Source organism: Lissotriton helveticus, chromosome 10 (genome assembly GCF_964261635.1).
Source record: "Lissotriton helveticus chromosome 10, aLisHel1.1, whole genome shotgun sequence".
NCBI classification, from domain to species: Eukaryota; Metazoa; Chordata; class Amphibia; order Caudata; family Salamandridae; genus Lissotriton; species Lissotriton helveticus.
Genome location: NC_136071.1, coordinates 196,895,285 through 196,918,416, shown reverse-complemented (window position 1 = coordinate 196,918,416; position 23,132 = coordinate 196,895,285). Strand labels below are relative to the sequence as shown.

The following is a 23,132-nucleotide window of genomic DNA, read 5'->3' as shown; positions in this document are numbered from 1 at the left end:
ACTGTGCCACCGTATTCAAGCTAGCCTGGCTGATGAAGGGTAATACCCAGAAACCGGTCCCAGGATGCTTGTTTCCGGTCCAGGGAAGGACCTGCTTGACAGTTCGGGCTGGACTGTTCCCATGAGGCACACGGTCAAGACTGATTTGCATATGGCTGGGTCTAAACTGGGGTGGCATGGTGAGCAAAAGAACGATGGATTTAACCCAGATCTCTTGACTGGGGGTGAATGTATGATTTATTCAGCATTCCGTCCATCATTTGTTTGCGTGGCACTTTTCACCCTAAGTGGGATGGGTATGCCCAGACGTGGGTCCCTAGCTCACTGTGCCACTGGATTCAAGCTAGCCTGGCTGATGAAGGGCATTTATTTGCGTAGCACTTTAACTATGTAGAAGGCTGGTGGTGTCAATTTCATGGGTAATATCTAGCAGCTGTGGCAGTAGTTTGAATGAAGGTGACCATCCTCATAAAGGAGTTAAACAGCAGAGGATGATGGCAAGCGTATGTGGCTGAAGAGAGTGCATAGCTCTGTTGATTAGGAGAAGTAGAATCATTTCTGTTTTGTACAAATTCTGCAAAGGTAAATAGAGGGCAGAGTAGCATACAGAAGTTAGACCATCTCAAACATGGGATTCAAGGAGAGTTGTGAAGGATGGAAAAGGGAATTCTGTATTTCACCCGATTAGTTTCCGTAGGAGAATCCTAATAAAGATATTATGGAAGTAAGTGCTCACCAATTTGATAACTTGTTGAGCCAGTCTCATTGTTGCCACAGTCATCATCTTTCTTTTATTTACTGCTCCCTCTGCCTTTCTGTCTGTCCTACATTCACTTGTACCTTCCACCGCTCTTGACGTCTTTGTCATTTTTAGGTCGAGGCTGAGCAGCGCATGCGCTACTCTGTGAGGCATGCTGTATTCAGGTATGGACTTGGAGCTCTGCCCACTCTCCGCCTGTATTTTTCATTGGCTAGTGTCATTGTCCTTTGTAAACTGTAGCTTTTCTTTGGTCAATAGGCTTAGTAGCGCCTTGTCTTATCTTGTAACCTCAATAAGGACTGGCCCTCTTACTTGTGTTGGTACTCAGTAGGCTTTAATTACAGCCTCCGAGCACTATTTTGTTATATGTTTTTCACCTGCCTGCTGTTGCAGGCAAGACACGCTCTCTCCTAATCTTTATTTTGACTTTTTATAGCACAGCACGCCGCAGTGGCGGCCGTTCCTTTGGTTTATATGCGGCGCTGAACACAGCCACATGTTTTTTTACTATTTATTCACTTTTTTGTTGTTGTTTACAAGCGCCCATGCCACGCTTTCACGTTAATAGAGGCCGCGCCCCTTTCTTTAGAAGAGCCATGTCCAAAGAAAGGTCCGCGGCCACTATTAACTTGAAACGCTTTTTATGGAAAAGCGGCCCATACCATGTTTTCACTTTAATGGCGGCCGCGCCCCTTTCTTTAGATGCAGCTCGTCTAAAGAAAGGGGCGCAGCGTCTATTGACGTAAAAGCGCGGAATGGTGTGCTTGTAAACAACAATAAATATTTGCAATGCAATAGGTCTCGCATTTGCGAGAATTTAAGCTATTGTCATTCACAAGGCCAATAGCTAAAACTCTCGTAAATGCGAGACCTATTGCATTACAAATGCTTGTATTTAATGAAGGTGCTCTCAGTTTCCCACCATTGTACATTGTCCATTCGTTCCTCCATCCCGTTTATAGTTTCCCTAGTCTCACTTTTCTAGTTTACTTTTTGAATTCCTGTGGGTGGAAATGCTTGCCCCTTTATGTCTCACTTCAGCCCTTTTCTCCTGTATAGCAGAGAGACTGGCATATCCTGGTCACCGAAGCGCAAACATTCACATTTTCACACAGTATCTTTGAACGTCATGATCATCCCATAGGCGTTTGGGAACCATACTGTTCACTAAGTCGAATTTATGTCACAGTCAAAAATGTGCTGGATCTGGAGGCGAGTGACTATAGGACACATAAAAGCAGTGCTGAGAGAGGGATTTCAGTTGGCAACCCGCTCCTTGTATGCTTTCCTGATAAAAACAAACTGCATCAAAACATGTGAAAGTTAAAAAGCCCTCTGCTCTGCAAGCTGTGTAGCATATTAACCAGAGCAAAGATAATGTCTTTTGTCAGGTCACTGAGTAGCTGATTTATAAAGGCATTATGCAACCATGGGCTGCTGTGGCATTATATAACATTGCATTGCATGAAAAGCTTGTCACAGCATTACCAGGCTCAAAAATAATGTGCATAATGAGAACTTTATATGTTTACTTTGTATGTTATTTAAGATCCAGCAGATGTGTGGTTAACCAGTAGCCAGAAAGAGAGGAACAGCTATTGTCCCTTGTTTACCCTTCTAATCCAGTGCAACAGAAGATAGTGAGCAATGCTTTGTGAATCCAGAATCTGCCTGTACATGCTCTGTAGGAACAAAATGGCCGCCACACATCCTCGTGCAGATACACATATAACAGTTGAGTAATCTCATTATTAGGTTATAGGTATCACAGAGTTGAGTTATCAGACTCCATAACATATCTAATAGGCCAGCTAGTTGCTCAAACAATTACACACGAAATTACTTAGAAGGTTATTGGTATTGCAAACTCAAACAAGCCCACAGTACCGAGTAGTTTACACTGTATCAGAGTCTTGTTATCATATGGAACTCAAGCAATTAGGATCTCTATATAGTCAGTGAGGCAGACGGGCTATTCCAGCTTTTGCTCCATTTCATATACTTTAATGGATGTAGCACTGTGCATGATTTCCCCCCTACATAATAGGATCATGGGGAAGGGAGTGAACAGATTTTTTTTATTTTCAGCTTATGCTTCAGAAAATAACCAATCTCTCCGATCTCGACGCCAATGAAAACGTTCATTACTCTTCCAAGGAAAAAGCTTGATGCATACCAAGACCGTCTTAAATGGCTGGAAACTGTTATTTTCTATGTTTTAGAGGCCACATCAAAATGATTTAGAAGATACGATGACTCCCCCCCCCCCCCACCCGATGTATTTTGTTAAGAAATTAAAATGTATATTTAAACATTCTTCTGGACAGTGGCAGACTATCTCTACACAAACTCCAAAAATACAACGCAACCCCTATTCGAAAGATTTTATAAAAAATGTTAATAGCAAGCTTTAAGGGAGATTTAGGAGAGGGAAGGCACACAGTCTAGTTAGTACTTTAGGAACTGGTCATATCTTTATCACTTTCTAGTTGGAATTCAGTAAGAAGGAGAGGACTAACTGTGCTAAAATGAGCGTTAAAATGAATTTATTTACTGAATATTAGTTACATGCTCTTGCTCTCGCACAAAGTATATGCTCCACACTGTGAAGTATTGGTGGGGGGTAAGGAGGGCACGTCAGTAGCACAGTAGAGTGTGTGCAAGGAAAGAAAGACGGGTTGAATGTGATGGGAAAACAAGAGCTCGGGATAGGGAGGAACCCTAGATTGCCATGCTCAAAGTCCATGCAGAGCCAAAACCCGGGGCTCACTATGTAAACATGCACCTGCTACAGAACTGGTGGGGGTTGGTTTTTTCTTAGAATTCCTCAGAGAGATGGTTGCTGGTACCTACTGCAGATACAACAAAACGTCTTTGGCCACCCATGTATTGTTTGTGTTTTTCTGTTTGTTCTGTTGCTTAGGTAGGTGTGGACTTAGTTGTTCAATGTCTTTTGTGCAATCCAGAGGCTCTTGGATCTACTATATGGTATGGTGGGTAACCAGTTAAGCTTTTCAAGATTGGCTTTATGTTGTCAAATGACTTCAAAATGACCATGACTCTAACAGCCTTGTTTTTGATGGGCTCCATCTCAATTCGTATGATAATGCCGAGTCCAAAATATAGTTTATTTGCACATTCCAGTCAAAAAATATAGCCTAATCAGGGATGCATGGTTGTAGCAGACAGGAAGGAAAGTGAGGTTTCTTCTCAAATGTAGCTAGGGGCGCAGGATTTAACAGGAATCCCTCATTATTAATTGAATTGGATTGGTAGAGCATGTTTTATTGTTTTTTCTCATGGACAAGAAAGACTGCTGATTTGTGAACTGTTGAGTACCATCATCTCTGTCTTTTTCAATTGGGAACAACCCTACTCTTTCTTCTCTAGGCCGGAACGATCTTAGGGCAGGATGGAATAGCATTAGAAGTTTGGGACATCTGTTAGGTGTATATCTGAGCTGACCTAAGTGAACAATTAACGGTATCCTTTCAGTTTACAGCTGAAAGCCTCAGGCAGCAGGCACCTGTACAGATTGTTGTGTTTGTGACAAGAAAGAACTCTGTAGATCACCACAGTCCAGAGAGCAGATGGGTTAGAGTAAGGAAATAGATTTCCCTTATTCAGTGTTGTTGATGTGGAACGACTTCCGCAGTAAAGGGCAGATCAGTCATGTCATACAAAGGGTCAGCTGCACATTAGCAACTGTGTAAAGAAATGCAGCCATTCCAAGGGCAGCGAGAATTCCTGACTAGCCCTTATCATGTTATTCTAATAGGTGCTTTCTGGCATCAAGAGTCACCCTATTCTGTGTTGCGGTAATTGCTGTCCAATCCGTCTCCTTGATAACAGCATTAAGGATTCTGTCACTCAATGATTTCACCAATTCACAGGATATAGAAATGAGTTTACCATAGGACTTTTCATAACCCAGCTTGTTTTTGATGAGTGGTGCAACTATTGCATATTCAAGGCATTCTGCTACAATCCCTTATTGGAATGCACTGCTGGTGGCAGGCTGGTGGCAATGCAGGAGCTTAGCAGTGAAGGAAAGATGTTGGCGCAGTATTGAAAGAAGACATCGGCCATGAGAGGCTTTGGATTGATACATCAAATTGCTTGACATTGCCACAAGTAAAGTGTTGCTCTAGCCTTTAAGTCACAACTTATAATTTGTCTCCTTCACTAAAACCTCTAGGATTTAGTTTTAATGTCCCTTCTCTAGCTCTTGGGTACAGCCCCACAATTTGTGCCCTTGAAAGTTGCTGTAGTATGTTGCATTTATTCTTCTGTGAGTACTGTGAAATTTTAATGCGTGTTCAATATGTGTTGACTTGAATGTAAGACAGAGTTGACGTTGCCCGCAGAAGAGGAAAGTAAGACATTACAATCTTGCTTCTGGCTTAGCAGTAAATTGAAAACATTATTTCAGACCCTTTAACTCTAGAGGCTTGGGAAGGAAACTGGTATACAAAGAGTGAGTCAGATAAATATCGGGATTAGCCCCAAAGTCTTCAATCACCTCAAGTGCAGCACCCCTTCAACTCCACAATGTACACTTGTTAATTGGGACAGCATCTATAACACTCATACCTTGTGCCTAGATGATATTATTAAATGGGGTTATGCTGCACCAAGCTGAACTTTGCCAGGGAGTATCAGCTGGCAAACATCCTAAAAATCTTGCTTGTTGACATAATGATTACATCCTTTGGAAAACAACTCCATATTTAGCATCTTTCGTTTACGTTCCTCCTCCAGAGTGGCACTGAGACCATCTTCATGTGTATTTGCTACGTGTCTTCTGAGACATACCCCACAGGTCTTTATTATCTTGCATCTATTTCAGCGCCTACATGATAGCCTTCGCACATGTCCTAGATGGTCACAACATGTAGTCTGGTACCGAATCGACTATTAGAGTTTGTCATTGCCATGAGAAATTTTGGCAGGTCATAGACTGACTCAAGCAAGTCCAACAATGGATGCAGAGGACCTAGCAGTGGCTACGGTCTAGCTTCTAGAGTCTACTACCCCAACACTACTACTGAATGACAGGCTTTCAAACCAGGGTCACTTACATAATCCTTTTTTAATCTTTATTTTCGATATAGCATAACCCATAAATTATCCTTCTTTTTATAAAAAAATTCTCTTTTCCTTAGACGTTTACATAAAGCGCATATATACTTCTTATCTAATTCATAAATCATTTTAACCCACCACTGATGTAATTCAATTCTAATTCTTCCATATTCTGTTCAGGTCCACTACCGACCCCACCCTCTTTGCATATAAAGTTTTCCACCTGAAGAATCTCTGCATTTTAATCAGCCATTGGGAAATTATCAGTATCGTCTCAGATTTCCAATTGGGAAAAATTAATGATCTTGCTACTAAAGCGGCGATGAAGATTAACTGTTCTTGGCCAGTAGTGAGCTCGTCCCGTACCTCTATTCTGCCTGAAAAAGCAACTAAGATATTGGGAAAGAGAGCAAGTGACAGACTTCTTCCAATTTCTGAAAAAACAGTCTGCCAAAAATTCATTAGTTGGGTGCATGTGAACACCACATGTGTCCAGTCCCCAATTGCTTGTCTTCATCTAAAACACCTAGAGTCTACCGCTGTATAGATTTTATGAAATCTGGCAGGGGTATAGTAAGCCCTCCATTTACTAAATAAGCCATCCTTCTTAAATTAGCCTCTCTTACTGCTTTACAGATCATTCTGTTAATTTCTTGCCATTGTTGGAGGTTAAGGCGGCCGCCAGTAGATGTAAAACTTATTTCTAAGTGATCTAAAACGCTTTGATTATTCTCTACAGATTTAAATAGCCTATACCAGTTCCCCAGTCATTTAGTTCCAAGTATTAAATGGGCTTTCCCAAGTTGAGAACCATTACAATTTCCCGAGGTTATTAAGCCTGAGCATAATTTCTTAATCTAAATATAACTGAAGTGGAAAAGCATGTTTATATTGGTGTTATGTTCTCCGATTTCCTGCCAGGATAAGAAATTCTCATTTAAAAAAAAGACTTGTATTTTATGGAACCCAAGTTTAGCTCACTGACCACAGCTCTGAGTAGACCACTGGTGCCCAAAGTGGATGCATTCTGCTAAAGTCAGTTGAGGATGCAGCCAGGGGGTTCCGTGCGCTTCCCAAATGTTTTGGAAGTGAGATGTTATAACTCTGGAGATCTTATAACGTAATGTTTTTGGTAATTTGTGGATTCGTAAGAAAGGAGCAGGACCAATCTCAGATTCGTCAAGCATTGGAGTAAGGAAAAAATTGGCAGAGAACATGTCCTCTACGTTGTTATAATTCAGCCAATTATTAAGTGAAGCTTGATGGTATAAACGAAAATTAGGTACAGCGAGACCACCATCTTCAACATCCAATTGTAATGTTTGTATTTTCAATCTTGGTTTTCTTGCTTGCCATATGAAATGTCTTACATCTGAATGTATCTGATCAAAAAAAGACTGAGGAACCTTAACCCTTATATATGAAAATAGGAATAGAAACACTGGGAGAATATTATTTTTAATAAGAGCCACTCGTCCCATGATTGTTAAAGGAAGATCCTTCCATTGCTTAAAAACATTACGCATCTTATTAAGTGTAGAGATAAAATGTATCGAAAATAAGTCCTCCAAGCAAGATGTTATAAATACCTTATGGGCTGAGTCGTTGAATAATGTCTCTGCATTGGAAGGAGAAATATATAAGGAAAGCAGTTAAAAAGTAGTGCTTTTGACTTTGCGTGATTTATTTTACACCACCAATTGCCGTAAATTCACTTATTTTAGAGAACGTTCTCGATATGTTCTCTACCTCGGCAGCTAGATACAGGGCCATATTATTCTCAAACAACTTAAGTTTTGTGGATCCAGGGTCAGGAGCTAGGATTGCACGTTCCTGCCTAATGACACAAGCCAGTAGTTCAATAAACAGGAAAAAGAGTGTTGGATTAGGGGACAGCCATGTCGCGTTTCCCCGGCTTATGGAAATAGAGCTGGCCATATTCCCATTAACAATTATAGAGGCCTGGGCATCACAGTGTAGATTCTTCACTACTTGGCAGAATTTAGATGGAATCGCAAACTTATTGATAATAGTGAAAAGTACATTTCACTGCAGTCTGTCGAAAGCTTTTTTGGCATCTAGTATCATTATTGTTGTTTTGATTTTTCTTAGTGCCGAAATAGTCAATTGAATGAAGTAAGTAGTGAGTATTAGAAGCCAAGAGCCTACCTTGCACAAAGCCATTTTAGTCACAATGCATAAGAGGGAGTCACTTGTGCTTATCGATTTCCAAGAATTTTTTAAAAGATCTGGTAGTCAACATTCAGTAGGCTTATTGGTCGATAAGAGTTTACCTCTTCCTCGTTCCCCTTCTTAGCAAAGCTAATCACCGCAGCTTGAGTAAAAGTGTCTGGAACTGTATCTCTTTTTAGAATCCCATTAAATAATGATCTTAAAAAGGTATTCAGTGGGAAAGAGAAAATCTTATAGACCTTGATTGGAATCCCATCTAGCCTGCATACCTTGGCAGACGTGATGTATCCACTGCCTAACTGACTTCTTCAGATGTAATATCATCAAGCAGGGATTCTCTCTGTTCAGTAGATAATATAGGGAAATTAATCCCATTTAACCAGTTTATAGCTTCCTCTGAAGAGGTGTTAGGAGACTCTGAATAAAGCTCACTGTAATGATTAAGAAAAATGGCAGCAATTTCAAGAGGCTGAGATGGATGTCTCTTAGTGGCTGAGTCCTTTATTTTTTAACTGACCAATCCAGGTATCTACCGATATGATCATTTTCTTCATATCTTTTTTGCAAGACTGAATCATGGGCTACAATCTATTTGGATGTAAAACATTCTTGTAATTTATACTCGGCATGACCAAGCTTATGTTTACTTTTCTGGGAATCTAAGGCTAGCTAGCTTGCCGTACCTATAAAAAGTTATTTTTCTAACTCTGATCTTTCTTTGTTCTATTTTTTCCTCTTATTGGTTTTTATAGGCAATTACTTCCCCTCTAAAGAAGGCTTTAAAAGCACCCCATACTGCAAATTCTGAAGCTCTATTAGCATTAAATTTCAAGGACTCCTCTAGTGCCACTGCTCGTCTACTATTAGAGCCTTGTCAAATACCCATCTTTACCCAGTTTGGGCTTGAGTTCGAACTTTAAATTTAACTGAAATTACTGCCTGGTCAGAGAAGGGATTTTCAATAATCTTGGACTCAGTGTTAAGGAGAGTGTGGGAGATGAAAGTTGAAATCACCACTGAGCACAAGAAACCAAGATTGAATCGTAGCAAAGTCATAAAGAGACTGCAGTACCTCGGGAGAGTCCTCGATAGGACCATAGTAGCTCATGAAGTTAAAGAGTTCTTCAGAGATCCTCATCTGCACCCAAAGCCACCTAGCACTGTAGTCTCTTTGTACCATTGTAATTTCAGACTGTACATTTTTGCCTACTAGTATTGCCACCCCCTGATGGCCGCATTAGAGGAAGCGTAGAATTCATGTTGAATAAAGCCTGGGTTGTTATCCCTTAACGAGCCTTCCTTACAGTGTGTCTCTTGAAGGAAGATTATATTAACTTGTAGGCCCTTGAACCATGCCATCATAGATTGTAGCTTCACTCTATAGTTGAAGCTATTTATATTACACAATATTACCTTTAGTGATCTATAAGACATCCTTGTGCAATGGTGAGAACCAAATAAACTATTTTACTCCCTTGAGTTACCTAACTTCTGATACATTTTACTTCCCCCCCTCCCCCAGGGGCCCCACCACCCTTTTATCCACCACCCCCCAGTGACCCCCTCTACCCCATCCCATGAACCCCCTGGCTCCAGAGCCCCTTCATCCAGGGCCCTCTGGGTGGTCCCCCCTCAACTCCCAGTGACCCTACCCCCCTCATTCCCTCCCTAACCGCGCCCACTCCTGCCCTCTCCCTCCCCTAAATTGAGGGACTGTGACATGGCACCCAAGGCGGTGGGTGAGCGGCTGGTGAAGAGGAAAACAAAAAACCAAAGGCAAACAAGAGAAGAACATTTCAGACATGTATATCTACCATCATTCAACCTAGGGGCTTACAAACAAAGCAAATCCCTTATTTCCGCCGTTTGGATCTTTGTGACTGATTTTCTGCATCATCACCTTAATTTGCAATTTGATAAGCTCAGATTGTTGTTTGGTGACGTGATCTTTTTGCCTAGGTACCTTGTCTTCAAGGTCTGAAATGCGCTGTTTTACGTCAGTAATGCGTGATGAAAGTTCCTGGGTAAAATATATAATGGAGCCCAGCTGAGATTGTTTTCTTTTGAGCTACTTCCTGCAACAGTTTTATACTTTTTAGTTTTACCAATATTTGTTCGAGGAGGATATGAGAGGTGCCTCATTACCCGGTCATGCTCTTCGAAACACCAGGCATGGGGTAAGTTTGTGGAACCGATTGGCTTAAAGATACACTCTGGGCTGGGATTTTAGGCATGACTTCTATGGCAGTTGTGAATAGGGAAGTGTCAACAATCAGACTTGTCGGGGTCTCTCCAGGAGAACCTTCGTCATGGTTGTCTAGGCTTGAAGTTGACTGGTCGAAGTATGCTGAGTCCTTGCATTGAGACCTGAGAACAGTGAGTAGCTGACCTGATGCATGCTGCCTGAGGGCGTCTTCATTACTTAGTTTGATGCTGGCAGGCTTACTCCCATTCCTCGGGGAGAGGTGTGGCTTACTGCATGCACTGGGCCCCAAGCAGTAGCTGGCCCTTGAGTACCCTGTTGCCCAGCCAACTTTATAGGGTCCCGTTGCCTCAGGGCCCCATTCATGGAGTCATTCCTTGGTTCACCGCTGAATACCCTGAATTCCATTTCTTTTTCAGAGGGATTCCGGCAGCGATACCTTGTAGTCCGAGTAGAATTCGCTACTAACCGAGTTCTAATGGTATTTTCGCTGGAGATTCATTTCATGATCTTCGTAGAGTATTTGTTTATTATTTATTTATTTATCCTCCTCTCTCTCTCTCCCCCCTTTCTTTTTTCCTCTCCCCCCCTACATTGGGGGGGGGGTGTGACCTAAAAGAGTGGACGCAAGCAAAACCTAACCTGGCTAGAACGCTTCTGCTTGCACCCCTGGCCCAAGGCCGACCCCTACGTTATCTTGGTCATAGATGGCAGTCCAGGAGGAGGAGTAGCAGTGCAGATGGTAAAAGATTGAAGTAGCCAGCATAGTAAAACCACTGTTTAGTAAGGTACACAACAAAGGATATCTCTAACCTGAAAATTTATGTTTTCAAACTTGCCAGGCCTCACAGCTGCTCTTGACCGCAGCGTGGTGTCAGCCCCAACTCCAAAAGGTACCATACTCAAGATCTAAGAGCAACAGACAGGCACTGCAGCTGCTACAACAGATCTGTCTTCCCCCTTCAGCACGACCAGCATCCGCCTCCTCCACCGCTGCACTACGCCATCCCTCTGCCATGGCAGCGCCAGCCAAACTGAAAGGCTCTTGCAGCGGCATAAACTCTGCTGCCGTCCTTCTCAGCAGAAACCGCCAGCTGCAAGCCACCGCTGTGTACAAACTCCCACCAGCCGCCGAGGCCACCACCCCTGCAGTCGTGGAGAATGATGGGAGCTCCTGCGACCTCCAATGACATAATTTACATCATCATTGTGCTAGTCCTCTGATCTAGGAGTCACCTTTGGAAATTAGTTGGTTTTTGTCTTCATGTGAACAACGTGGTGAATCAAGCACTCTTTCATATATGCTTTCTCTAAGGGAAATACACCTGTGATTAATGTCAGCTGAGTAACCTGCAGTTATCATCTCCCTAATCAACTACTGCATTAGCATCCGTGGAGCTATCTTTCCAAAACAGGGGCTAGCGTTAGGGATTGCAAAGTCATGTGGCTTTCATAATCCCAGGGCACATTCTTACTGCACTCCTGATGCCACTTTGCCTATTAATCAAAGAGCCATGTTGAAAGTCTTACTTCTCAAGCACAAAGCCTTGCATGCCCATGCACCTAAACTATTGCTCAGTTGCCAAGAACACACTACATCCCAGCATGGTTCAATGGAAACGTTTTTGGTGGGAGATCATTTCACTCTCATGGCTCATCCTTATAGAGTAGCTTCAGCTTTAAAGTAAAATTTTGTAAGTGCCATTCATGACTGAAAACTCATTACCGCTACCAATCATTCCGACTTGTCTATTACGTGCTGCGTATTGTACAGCCCAACTACTCTGCTCAAGGTCCCCTTTCCCATGATACCATCTGACGCAGCTAAAATGAAATGTGAAGGCTGTACAAAAACAAACATCTCAAAGCATGTTCCTCTACATTTGTTGTTCTTCCTATTTATTTTACTTCATGAAGGTAGTGCCATTGGGTATGGTAATAGGACATGCTCAGGGTTCAAGGCATTTCTAAATCAGATTGTAGACTCAAAGCTGTATTTGGTCTCTGGCATTGGTAACTATTTACTTGCACGCTCTGGATGACATTCATATCATGTCTGCAGCCGGTTACCAGATGTATGTGGATTTACTGACAAGCTCAGAAACCTCCTGCATCAGCCCAAACCTACTCAATGAATACCTATGCTGTTGATAAAGCCAAGAGTCTCAGAGTGGCACTCTATCCAACTCTGTTCTTTGTGGCTCACCTAAACACTAGAATGACTTCCAGAACCCTAATTCTAAGCCTGATTAGGAACATAACACGGCACATCGCATACAAGACCAACAAACCCTTTTATTCTTACCCCAATTGGACTACTGCAGTGCTATCCTAGAATCTGTCCATGATGGAATTTTTAAAGAAACTTCAAGCCCTACAAAATTAGTCAGAAGGACTCCTCCCTATTAAGGGTAATCGAGAAAGAGCATATGTAATATGTGAGCTCATAAGCAGTTGCATTGCTGGGGCGTAAGGTATAGTTAGCTCAAGTAACTTTAACTGCTGAATTCCTCTGGTTTTATACGAGTGAAATCTGAGCCTAATGACAACGTCTCTGCATCCTTTGGTTTTTTAAGTGAATGTCTATTGTTTTTTTTAACTAGTACTTGCATTTGCAAAGTGGTGGAGAAAGAGGGAGAGCCTTTTGCCAGCTCTCAGCAATCATGATGTGTGGGACTTACTGGAGGTAACAGCAGGGGTTCTTGGTCCCAATGACCTTCACCATCCAAGGGGACTTCATACTCCAACCATTAGTACGCCAGGAGGTTTGTTTGCAGAGTTGTGGAGAAAAGGGGCATGACCTGTGAAGACCTCTCAGCGATCCCGGTGTGTGGGACTTACTGGAGGTAGCAGGAGGGGTTACTGTGCCTGAAGACCCTCAGCATCCATGGGGACTTTATCCCCCAGCCAGTATTGCGCCAAGAGGCCATTGTGGGCGCCCTGGTCCCACATAGGACACCCACTCACATCTGTTGGGGTCCCGGGGGAAACATCAAGACCCCTGCGGTCCCTGCCTCCTGCGGGAGCCTGGATTGCTTTCACACACAGTGAGCTGCAGGAAAGGCTGCTCCCTGTGTGTGAAAGCAATTCTGCTCCACTTCCAGCAAGCAAGAGCATTTTTTGTGCTCCCACTTGCTGGAAGTAGAGCGTTTGCTGTGGCTTGGAGCGAGATGTAAAGTTCCCGCCAAGCCATGGCAAACAGCTATGTCCTGCAGGTGGGCATACTGGGACATAGCAGGAGCCAGCCCTGGGGGGTGGCGGTCCCTAGAGCCATATTTGGCTCCAGGGGGGTGGCATGCGGCCCCCTACTTTATTCTTGTAGGGCCTGCTTCGAGGAGGTGGCTGTCACCGGGCTGAGAAAATATAATGCAGTATGCATCATGCAAATTTCCATTAAACAGTTTAGGTGAACTGGATTCTCAGTAATAGTATTCCATGATTTGTTATCTATGAAGTCATATACATCTTTGCATAGTTACAAAAACTCTAATACAATAATTGACTGGTGCACATTTACCACCAAAATGTCTCTCTTTGGATCTCGTGCATCTTTATCCGCCATCTCAGTAGTATTGATTGTATTGCGTTGTTTTGTTGGGCGCTTTCAGTTGGTGTGTGGTGTTTCCGTCGGATCTTGACAATGTTTACTATATGACTGTCATTGCAGGTACGCCGTAGCCCAGAAGTGCAGGAATTGCGTCAGTGGCATAAGTCCCTCAAAGAGAACGAACACATTCATGAGAAGGTGGAAGATTTTTGGGCTAAACAAGCAATCAAAAGTAGGTGATGTGTGTAATAATACAGACTTACAATCAAATCTGAATGTTAATATATTTTTATTCTTTATCTTACAAAGTTGTGCATGTCTTTTTTCCCTTGGGAGAACCAAAACAGCCAAAAGCCAGCATTTTTAAAATTCCCATAATTTAGAGAGAAGAATAAAACATATGGCAACATAAACTCCTAACACATTTTTTTATAAATCTAAATTGGTAGTGACACAGACGTCAATGATAACATAGAATAGCTTGTCACATAGATCAGAGTTTAGAGTGTCCTTAGTCACACAAAAAAAAAAATTGGTTTATGCTGGGATATCAACATTGTAGGTGATTGTTTGAATAACTTTGGGAAGGAGTTTCAGAATTTATCTGCGTGCACCAGTAAGGAAAAGGCATGCAGCCAAGAGTTTTCATATTTTGATCTGTCAGCCAACTTCTCCTGATCCTGCAAACATTTGTAGAAGATGCACATGACATACCTTTTGCACCGCACGTTTCACTTTGTGAGTTAGGTACCATGGGTTAGGGCTTGTACGGGATCAACATGTTGAAGGCAACATCTGCACACTGTCGTATCCGCCAGTAGCTCTTTTCAGAAAATGAGGCACACCCAGAAGAATTAGCGGAAAAGTTGCAATGAAGTGCACGTTCCAGGACATTGTTTTATTGTACTCTGAGCATGATATATCTGTGAAGTGCTTCAAAAGAGAACAAAGTTATCAAAGGGGTTTAAGAAAGAAAATGCTTTTACCACCTAAGAGAATATCATTGTTCATGTGATCAAAAACACAACCTATTATACAAGCTACTGGGAACTAGTGGGAGTCCTTATTTGAAAGTGAAGCTTTGCTTTTCCACCGAAACTGATTATGCTTCAACACAGAGCCTGCTAAAGTCAGATTTGTTTTTTGGGGTGATCTACAAAGGGCCAATCCGTCCAAAAAGCAGCATCAGACCTCAGAAACTGAAGACCTTTTGGTAGCGAACCCAGACAATACCATGCTGAGTGTGTGTTTGTAGCAGCAAGTCTTCCACTTACTGTATATATGGGAAATTCAGTACCCACAGAGGGGGTGCAATCATGAAGCTTTCAGTGGAAATCTAGATCAGTGGTTCTCAAGTCACTTTGTCCTTTAAACTAAAAATACAAAGGAAGCTTGTCTCGGGATCCATCGTGTCCTTTAGAATGCAAAAATATCTTTGCATGCGTTTCTTTTATCATACAAGTTTTCCTTTTTGTGTACAGGCACATCAGTAAAATGCCTCTTTTTAGCGGCTTTTTCTCAATGTTCTCACTTTTTCGTTCTTGCGATTCTTGACTTTTTTTCCACACTCTCCTATGATTAGCTGAACACAGTAATGCAGTGTGGCATTGATCAGGTTCAAATAGTTGACAACTCTTAGAGTAGGTACATTTCCCAACTTTTGAGAGGGCCAGGTGCCGGGTCTGAAACTCCTCAGATATGATTGAACAGTTTGCTTTTTGACATAGGGAAAAACTCAACCAGTCTCTGTACAGTGGGTGTAAATTATTTAAGTATTTCCATAACAGTTCATACCACAGTGCATTAACTTACAAATTATGGCACATTTTCAATGTGATGTTTTTCTTTTTACAGCGTATGTAAGTGTTGCCCCCTATGCTACAAGTTTAAGGAACAGTTTAGTGGTCATATTCAGGCAAACTTTCAGGAAATCCAGAGTCACGGTGCAAGGGTCAGATGGCTTTGTACATGCGTATTCGCAAGCCGCTTGGCTTCCTATACACAATTGTGAGCATAAGTAGAAGGATGCAAGTCAAAAGTGAGTGTAGGGGCACAATCACCCAGTGGCGCATACCCAAGTGCATAATTACCCCAGTCCAGATTAATGTAGATAAACAAATGCATTTACCAAGTCTTTGCCTTCTGTAACGAGAGCAAATCCATACACACCTTGGACATGCTTCTACTGCCTATGCAAGTGAATCCTGTTGAAAATGGTATCTATATATGCCAGTACTTACTTTCTGCCATTCTCTGTACCATGGCTAGCTTCCTTTGTTAGTATTCTCCCTGATGCTCAATACAGCCAGAAAGAAAATGGAGTATGTATAGTGCAGATAACGGAAAGTTTCCTAAAATCTTGTATTAGTTCATTGCATGTGTGTTCGTTTGTGGGGTCTCCTATGGAGACAATGTGCCTTCTTCTTCAAGCTTTTCCCAAGTCCCGGCTGGGTCATAAAGCATTACAGTCAGTAACATCTTGTAAGACCGGGCATTGATTTCATTTGTCGATCAGCCAGTGCTTCAGACCTGGCTTTTTGTTCCTTCCTTCTGGTTGAGGATGAACTGCAGCATATCCTATAAGAGAAGAAAATGTTGAGATATTCAGGCGCACAATTTACTCCTATGCAACACATGTATTAATATAGGTGTGTTTGTATTTTGCGGAAATGTCACGTTGCAGACATCTTAGAGTACTTAAAACATTATACAGATACAGAACTACAAAACGCATAAAGGAACGTAGAAAAAATCCAATAACAGAAGCAAACTGAAAGGAATATGCCTCCTTTTCACGCATATATTTACAACAAGGGGTGGTGATGGACAGAGTCTCTGAATTAAGCAGAGTACTCTCACCCAGTCAAGAGATCAGGGCTAGATCCAACACCGTTTTTTAGCTCATTGCACCATCCCAGTTTCAGAACCTGGCTGTATGCAAATTAGTCTGTCCCTGGCCCAGTGCATCATGGGAACAGGGAAGACCAGACTACAAAAGCCAATTCTTACACTGGGAAGGAAACAAGCTTCCGGGGACCGGTTTCTGGCATTACAGCCGTCTTCGGCCCGGCTTGCTTGAATCCTGATGGTGCAATGAGCAAGGGACTCACATCTGAGTATACCCTTCCACGCTTAGGGTGGACAAAAATATTTACAACAAGGGGTGGTGATGGACAGAGTCTCTGAATTAAGCAGAGTACTCTCACCCAGTCAAGAGATCAGGGCTAGATCCAACACCGTTTTTTAGCTCATTGCACCATCCCAGTTTCAGAACCTGGCTGTATGCAAATTAGTCTGTCCCTGGCCCAGTGCATCATGGGAACAGGGCAGACCAGACTACAAAAGCCAATTCTTACACTGGGAAGGAAACAAGCTTCCGGGGACCGGTTTCTGGCATTACAGCCGTCTTCGGCCCGGCTTGCTTGAATCCTGATGGTGCAATGAGCAAGGGACTCACATCTGAGTATACCCTTCCACGCTTAGGGTGGACAAAAATATTTACAACAAGGGGTGGTGATGGACAGAGTCTCTGAATTAAGCAGAGTACTCTCACCCAGTCAAGAGATCAGGGCTAGATCCAACACCGTTTTTTAGCTCATTGCACCATCCCAGTTTCAGAACCTGGCTGTATGCAAATTAGTCTGTCCCTGGCCCAGTGCATCATGGGAACAGGGCAGACCAGACTACAAAAGCCAATTCTTACACTGGGAAGGAAACAAGCTTCCGGGGACCGGTTTCTGGCATTACAGCCGTCTTCGGCCCGGCTTGCTTGAATCCTGATGGTGCAATGAGCAAGGGACTCACATCTGAGTATACCCTTCCACGCTTAGGGTGGACAAAAATATTTACAACAAGGGGTGGTGATGGACAGTCCTTTTCACGCATGCCTTCACTCCACATGCAATTACAACACGGTCGTTACAACAACCGCATTGTAACAACACATACCATTACCTCACAAGTCGGAACAACAACTTGCGGAGGGAGTGCGCTGGATGTTGGAATAGTATAATTTACTATTCCAACTCCAGTCTGTGCGGACAGTAGGGAAGGTGTTGGATTTTAAATCCAACACCTTCTCCCCCCTCTGCAAGTCGTTGTTTCGACTTGCGGGGGTAATGGTATACGTTGTTACAACGAGTCGTTGTAACAACTGCGTTGTAATTGCATGCGGGGTGACAGCTTCGTTATGACGGCTGTTTACCAACTGAAAGTGCTGTGTATCAAGGGTCTACAGAGGGCAATGGAATCAGAGCATTTACCACTGTGTAATCGCCATTTAAGGTATAAATTGCCTTATTAAGTGACTGAAAAAAAGACCACTTTACAGTTTTAGTACATGGATAACTTAACTATTCCAGGTTTTTCTATTTGCCCCCACTGGTTGAACATTTTGCGGTCTCCCCCGTAGACAGCTTTAGCACTGTCATAGATAGCATTGTATCCAGTACTTTAAAATATGCGTAGAGAAGGCTTCGGAATAGGCCAATGTTTGTGACAGAATGGCTTTCTCATCTATCTCAGTTTCCTGCTGCTTATTCAGTGGCTTTTCTCCCCATTTTTCTTTGTAATCCCCCCCAGGAATATTTCTTCTGCACCATGGTTTGTGTGTGGAGAAGTTGTATCCTTCCCAGTTTCCACTGCTGACGTGAGGAAATTATTATTTTTATTTGTTTGATTTTATTTACTCCCCTCTGAACCCCACTTCCTTCAGCTCAACTGATATCTTCTGCATCTGCTTTTTCTTTTCTCCCACTCACTATTTTAGCCAATTTTTGCAAGAGCACGGCAGATGCACATGGCTACCTCACCGATCACTTCTGTATATTTATGTAGCATCTCACGCATACTTTATTTTTTAATTTTATATTCCTAGTGGCCCTTGGCCATCTTAGACCAGTACAATAATACTAAAAGATGACAAAAAAATTAAAGATTACTTCTGGCGTGTGAGCACGCATGAGTTGACATCTTGCAATGTTTATCTATATGAAAATAAATTCCAAGATGGCCGCCACTTTGTGCACTTGTATGCAAAGACACTGGCGCGGGCACTTTAGATTTTGGCTATGAATTAAAAAAAAGTATTCCAATCTTTTTTCACGCTTTGCATGTCTGCAAAGCAAACAGGCCTTATTTTGTATTGTATTTTGATCACATTTATATAGTGCTTACCACTAATGATGAGGTGTTGAAGAGCTTTACACCAGCCAGCACTGCTGTGGGAACCTAAGGTTAGTGGATAGTCCTGTGTTTATTGGGATTAATTATGTAGTCTTGAGGAAACCATTCTGTGCATTACTTAAGTTATGTAAATGTAAATGTGCTGGATTTGTATTTTTAGTTTCCTATTGGTACATGAAATTAATAGGAGTTAGGTGTGATCATTAGTAGGCGAGTATGTGAGTTCATGCAGATGGTTGGTGGGAGTAATATATTAGCTAAAGAGGATGCAGTACTATTCCTTGCAAAAGAGATTGTAATGATTTTAGGAATGTTGAATTAACATCTGTTGTTGTGCTCATATCTAAATTAAAAAAACAAAACTGTGCTACCAAGTGGCAGACTGTCATAAGTGCTGGTGTTGGCAATTAAGTGCTGGTGCAGTGCACTGGCTCAAATTTAGCACTATAACCAGGCCAGATCCCAGTTATAAGATTCTTAACTCCTGTGAACAGACATTAGGCACACTCCACGGAGACAGATGACTTGGCTCTTTACTGTGGGTTGGCTGATATGCAAAGTCATGGCAGGCCCTTGGGCTGGTGATTGCGATAGCACTTTCTCAAACACAAAGGAGTTAAAAACACCAGCCAGTTCACCATATTCCACATTGTCCACAAAATGGAAGCCATCCTTAAGTTCACAAACTGCTTGTAAGAGTTAAAATAAGTTACATTGAGTACATGTATAGGTGTAAACAAGAAGATAATTTGTTTTGAAAAAAGCCTGTCTCCTTTTCATAAAACAAAAACTTCAGTATCTTCGATTCGGTCCCAGAATAATGCAATAAATATTTTTTTTACAAAGACTTCAGTAGCTAATCTTGTTACATCCTTTACTTTAATACGTATAGTTTGTAGAAACTTGCAGTGTTTGTATGCCTGTGTCTTTACATTTTAACTCAACGGAGAATGTGTGTACTTTGTTTACATCAAACTGCTTACTCACTTCTCATTATACATTTGCAAAACTTTTACTCATATAGTCATGGTCTCTCCTATCCTAACAGTTGCGTGTCCAGTCTCACAGTGTGGGGCCTGGAAATACTACTTTGGTGCAAAACTCTCCATGCATGCGTCAACGCATATATACTGCCATGTTGCATTTCTTAGCATAGGTTGTCCTCTTGCATGCTTGCTTTTGTACCATTAAACGTAGAAGGCAAACTACCTCATCAATTTTGTGCAGCAGGACTCCTCCTGCATTGTGCCTTTTTAGGTCTGACCTTTGAGCCAGCTTTAGCTGTTTCATCGGGCCACTGGTTTAAAAAAACACATAAATAATACAATGGACCCAAATTTTTTTTTTATTAAGGCCCATCTATTAGTCTGTTATATTGTCATTCACATTTTGCTTTCTGCCCACTACCGCATCCAGCACAGGGCAACGGGTCGGTCAATCTTCTTTACCCATTCAGTTCTTTCACTTTTAGTGACTTCACAAACCCTGTGCACATTGTTCACCTCTACCTAAAAATAGTTATTTTCTTTTCAGTGATATACCTTATTCCAAGTATGGTTTTTCATTTTTGTTTTTTTTATATCAACTTTAAATAGTTGTACCCGTCTAATTGGTGATTTATTTTCTGTTTCCTTTTTAAAGTTAAAAGTCTTTAGGGATCATTGTGGCAGCCTTTGATCTGAATGCTTGGTTATCCGGTGATTGATTCTTTCTCCGTCAAAGATAATAATGAAATTCATGGCACAGCTGAAAGACTAGTTAATAACAACACTAATAAAATGGCCGTATCAGTGAATGTTTCTTAACTGTAATATTTTTAAATCAAGCACATGCTGGCCATGTTTAGGTATTTACATTTTCTTTTTTTTTTATACTTTCTTGCAATAAAAAAAATGAACCTTCTCCCTAGCCTGCCAAGGTCAAACCTATTAGCGTTGCCAGTGCTTGTTACATTTTGTTCCACAAAGCCAGCATAGTGCTGTTGGCATGAAGATGACCCCTCGGCAAGAAGCATTTCGAGCCAACACATCTTGCTGCATCTGCCGAAGAATTAACCCATTTTCCATTGATTTAAGAATGACAGATGAACCCTAAACCTGGCATATGTGGATCTCCGCTGCAGTAGGAAAGGAAAGCCAGGAGTGTTGAACAGCACGAGGTTTACTTTGCAGCAGTTGGTTGGGTATCCTGTGAAGATACAGCTTATTTTTTTCATTATTTTATTGTTAGTCGTGGAGTAGCATAATTTTGACTCCATTCTCATATGACATAAATATGCAATTGCAATTAGTACTACATATTTGTGTCCTAAAGTTATTAACGTAGAGTGTTGCACTTAAATTCAGTACTGAAGAGCATTCCCTGGAGGACTAGAAAATCATATACACTGTGTCTTAAATTTATGAAAATTATAGTCTTTAGAGTTTCGATAAATTATCCTCACACTATTAAAACATATTTACTTTAGAAACAAGATAGATTTATGTAAACGTTTGCCCCAATGTTTTCGCGTTTCATAATGCAGTTCAGTCAAACTTGAATTTGTGTATTCAAAGTTATTCTACATTTACTTAAAGTACTGTGATGTATTCCTATAGGTTCTGAATCGATCCCCCTATTCCTGACCCTATTCTGGTTAAACAAACCAACAAGTTAACTAGCAGTCAGCCCATGAGGCAGAAAACCCCCATGATGCAGATACCGTTATCTGACGCAGTCACACTACGGCACAGGAACGTGTTATCTGATTAGGTCATAACGCTTGCGATCTAATTAGACAAGCGATATTCCTCCAGCCCCTGATAAGGCATACGGAGTTCTCATAACAAATCAAACATATGACAACCTGGGCAAAACCCTGCGGCCATTGTTTTGATTTCACCGAGAACTTCAGTAAAAGAATGTGCTAACGAGCAAGTCGTATGACATCCTTATTGACGTATCTATGTCCATCCTTATGTCAATCTCGGCACCTTAAAGGTATAAATATTACCGATATTGCCCTATGCAAACACACGCGTGGTGACGAGACGGAGCAGCCATACTTGCCGAAGCGAAGAGCAGAGCAGACCCCGCTGGCGCAGCCCCGCCTTCCTGACGCGCTGAGAGAAGCTGCTTTCTCCTGCTGAGAAATCCAGCACCGGCGTTTCTGGGTAGCCCTCGCAGGCAGCCTGGAATATCGAGACCAGAGACGAGAGATACCATCCCTCATTCAACCTAGATTTCCAGGTACAGAACTGAATAACCCCTCACAGAGAATTCTTTAGTTATTCACTTGGCAAAAACAAACTTAACTTAAACTGTAACTTTCTATTCCCGCCCACGTATTAGACTTAGGTCAGGTACACGGGGTAGGCGTATTTAGAAACACCAGTTGAGTACGTTTAGTCAAATGTATATGTGTATGTAATATATTTTATTCATTTTAAACATCTTATGGCTTAGAAACCATATCAATGTTTTTACAGTATTATTTTATACTATTGCTTTTAATGTATGCACTTTACTTAACTATAAGTATTGCAATAATATCGATCCATTTCTCTTGTATGAGAAAAGAGACTGATCAATAAATAACACCTTTTTATTGAACACGCCCGTCTCTTCCTTTTCTCTACAATCTGATGAGACTAAGAATGCACGTACTGACTGAGTAAAATAAATTGCCTTTTGTTCACACGACTCTCGAGATATACTCTTGATTAGGGGAGAGCAAAGTTGTCATGTTCTATGGTTGTCAGAAACTAAATCCCTTCTTGTCTAATCAGGGAAGTTAAGTCCTCCTTGAACATTCGAGAAAGTTTCTAGTGAACTCTGAGCTAAGCTGGCAAACCCAAAACTTTAAGTCTAGTATCGACAGTAGTAGACCTAGTTAACGTCTGGTCTAGGCCTTTACTCCTGTAGGTATTATTCCAATGCGCAGAGCCTATTGGGATGATAGGAACTACACTACATGGCGCCCAACGCGTTTGGAAAGGGTGATAAAACTAACGTAAGACATTTAGAGTAACTCAGTCGTGCTTTCTCATTCAGACCCCTTTTCCCAAATACTCCAAAGACGTCTGGAGTGGGTGAAAGGTTATATCCGCCAGACCTCGCAGGAGGGAACTCCTATGTATGGTTCTTGGTACAAGTCAACGTTGAAGGATACACGGTTCCAA

The 23,132-nt window shown here is 41.8% G+C and overlaps 2 protein-coding genes across 4 annotated transcripts in view; one reads left to right on the top strand and one right to left on the bottom strand.

The window, feature by feature from the left end:
• The window catches only part of IQCK (IQ motif containing K), a 632,757-nt gene that overhangs the window by 542,760 nt on the left and 66,865 nt on the right, over positions 1-23,132 (top strand). For all 3 annotated transcript variants that reach the window (XM_078665098.1, XM_078665097.1, XM_078665096.1), the window contains exon 12: positions 13,909-14,020. In XM_078665098.1, coding sequence (XP_078521224.1) covers positions 13,909-14,020 — 112 coding nt within the window. The remainder of the gene's footprint in view (positions 1-13,908; positions 14,021-23,132) is intronic.
• GPRC5B (G protein-coupled receptor class C group 5 member B) overlaps positions 14,061-23,132 on the bottom strand; it is a 168,597-nt gene continuing 159,525 nt past the window's right edge. The window contains exon 4 of the mRNA XM_078665102.1: positions 14,061-16,365. Coding sequence (XP_078521228.1) covers positions 16,312-16,365 — 54 coding nt within the window. The 3' untranslated portion in view covers positions 14,061-16,311. The remainder of the gene's footprint in view (positions 16,366-23,132) is intronic.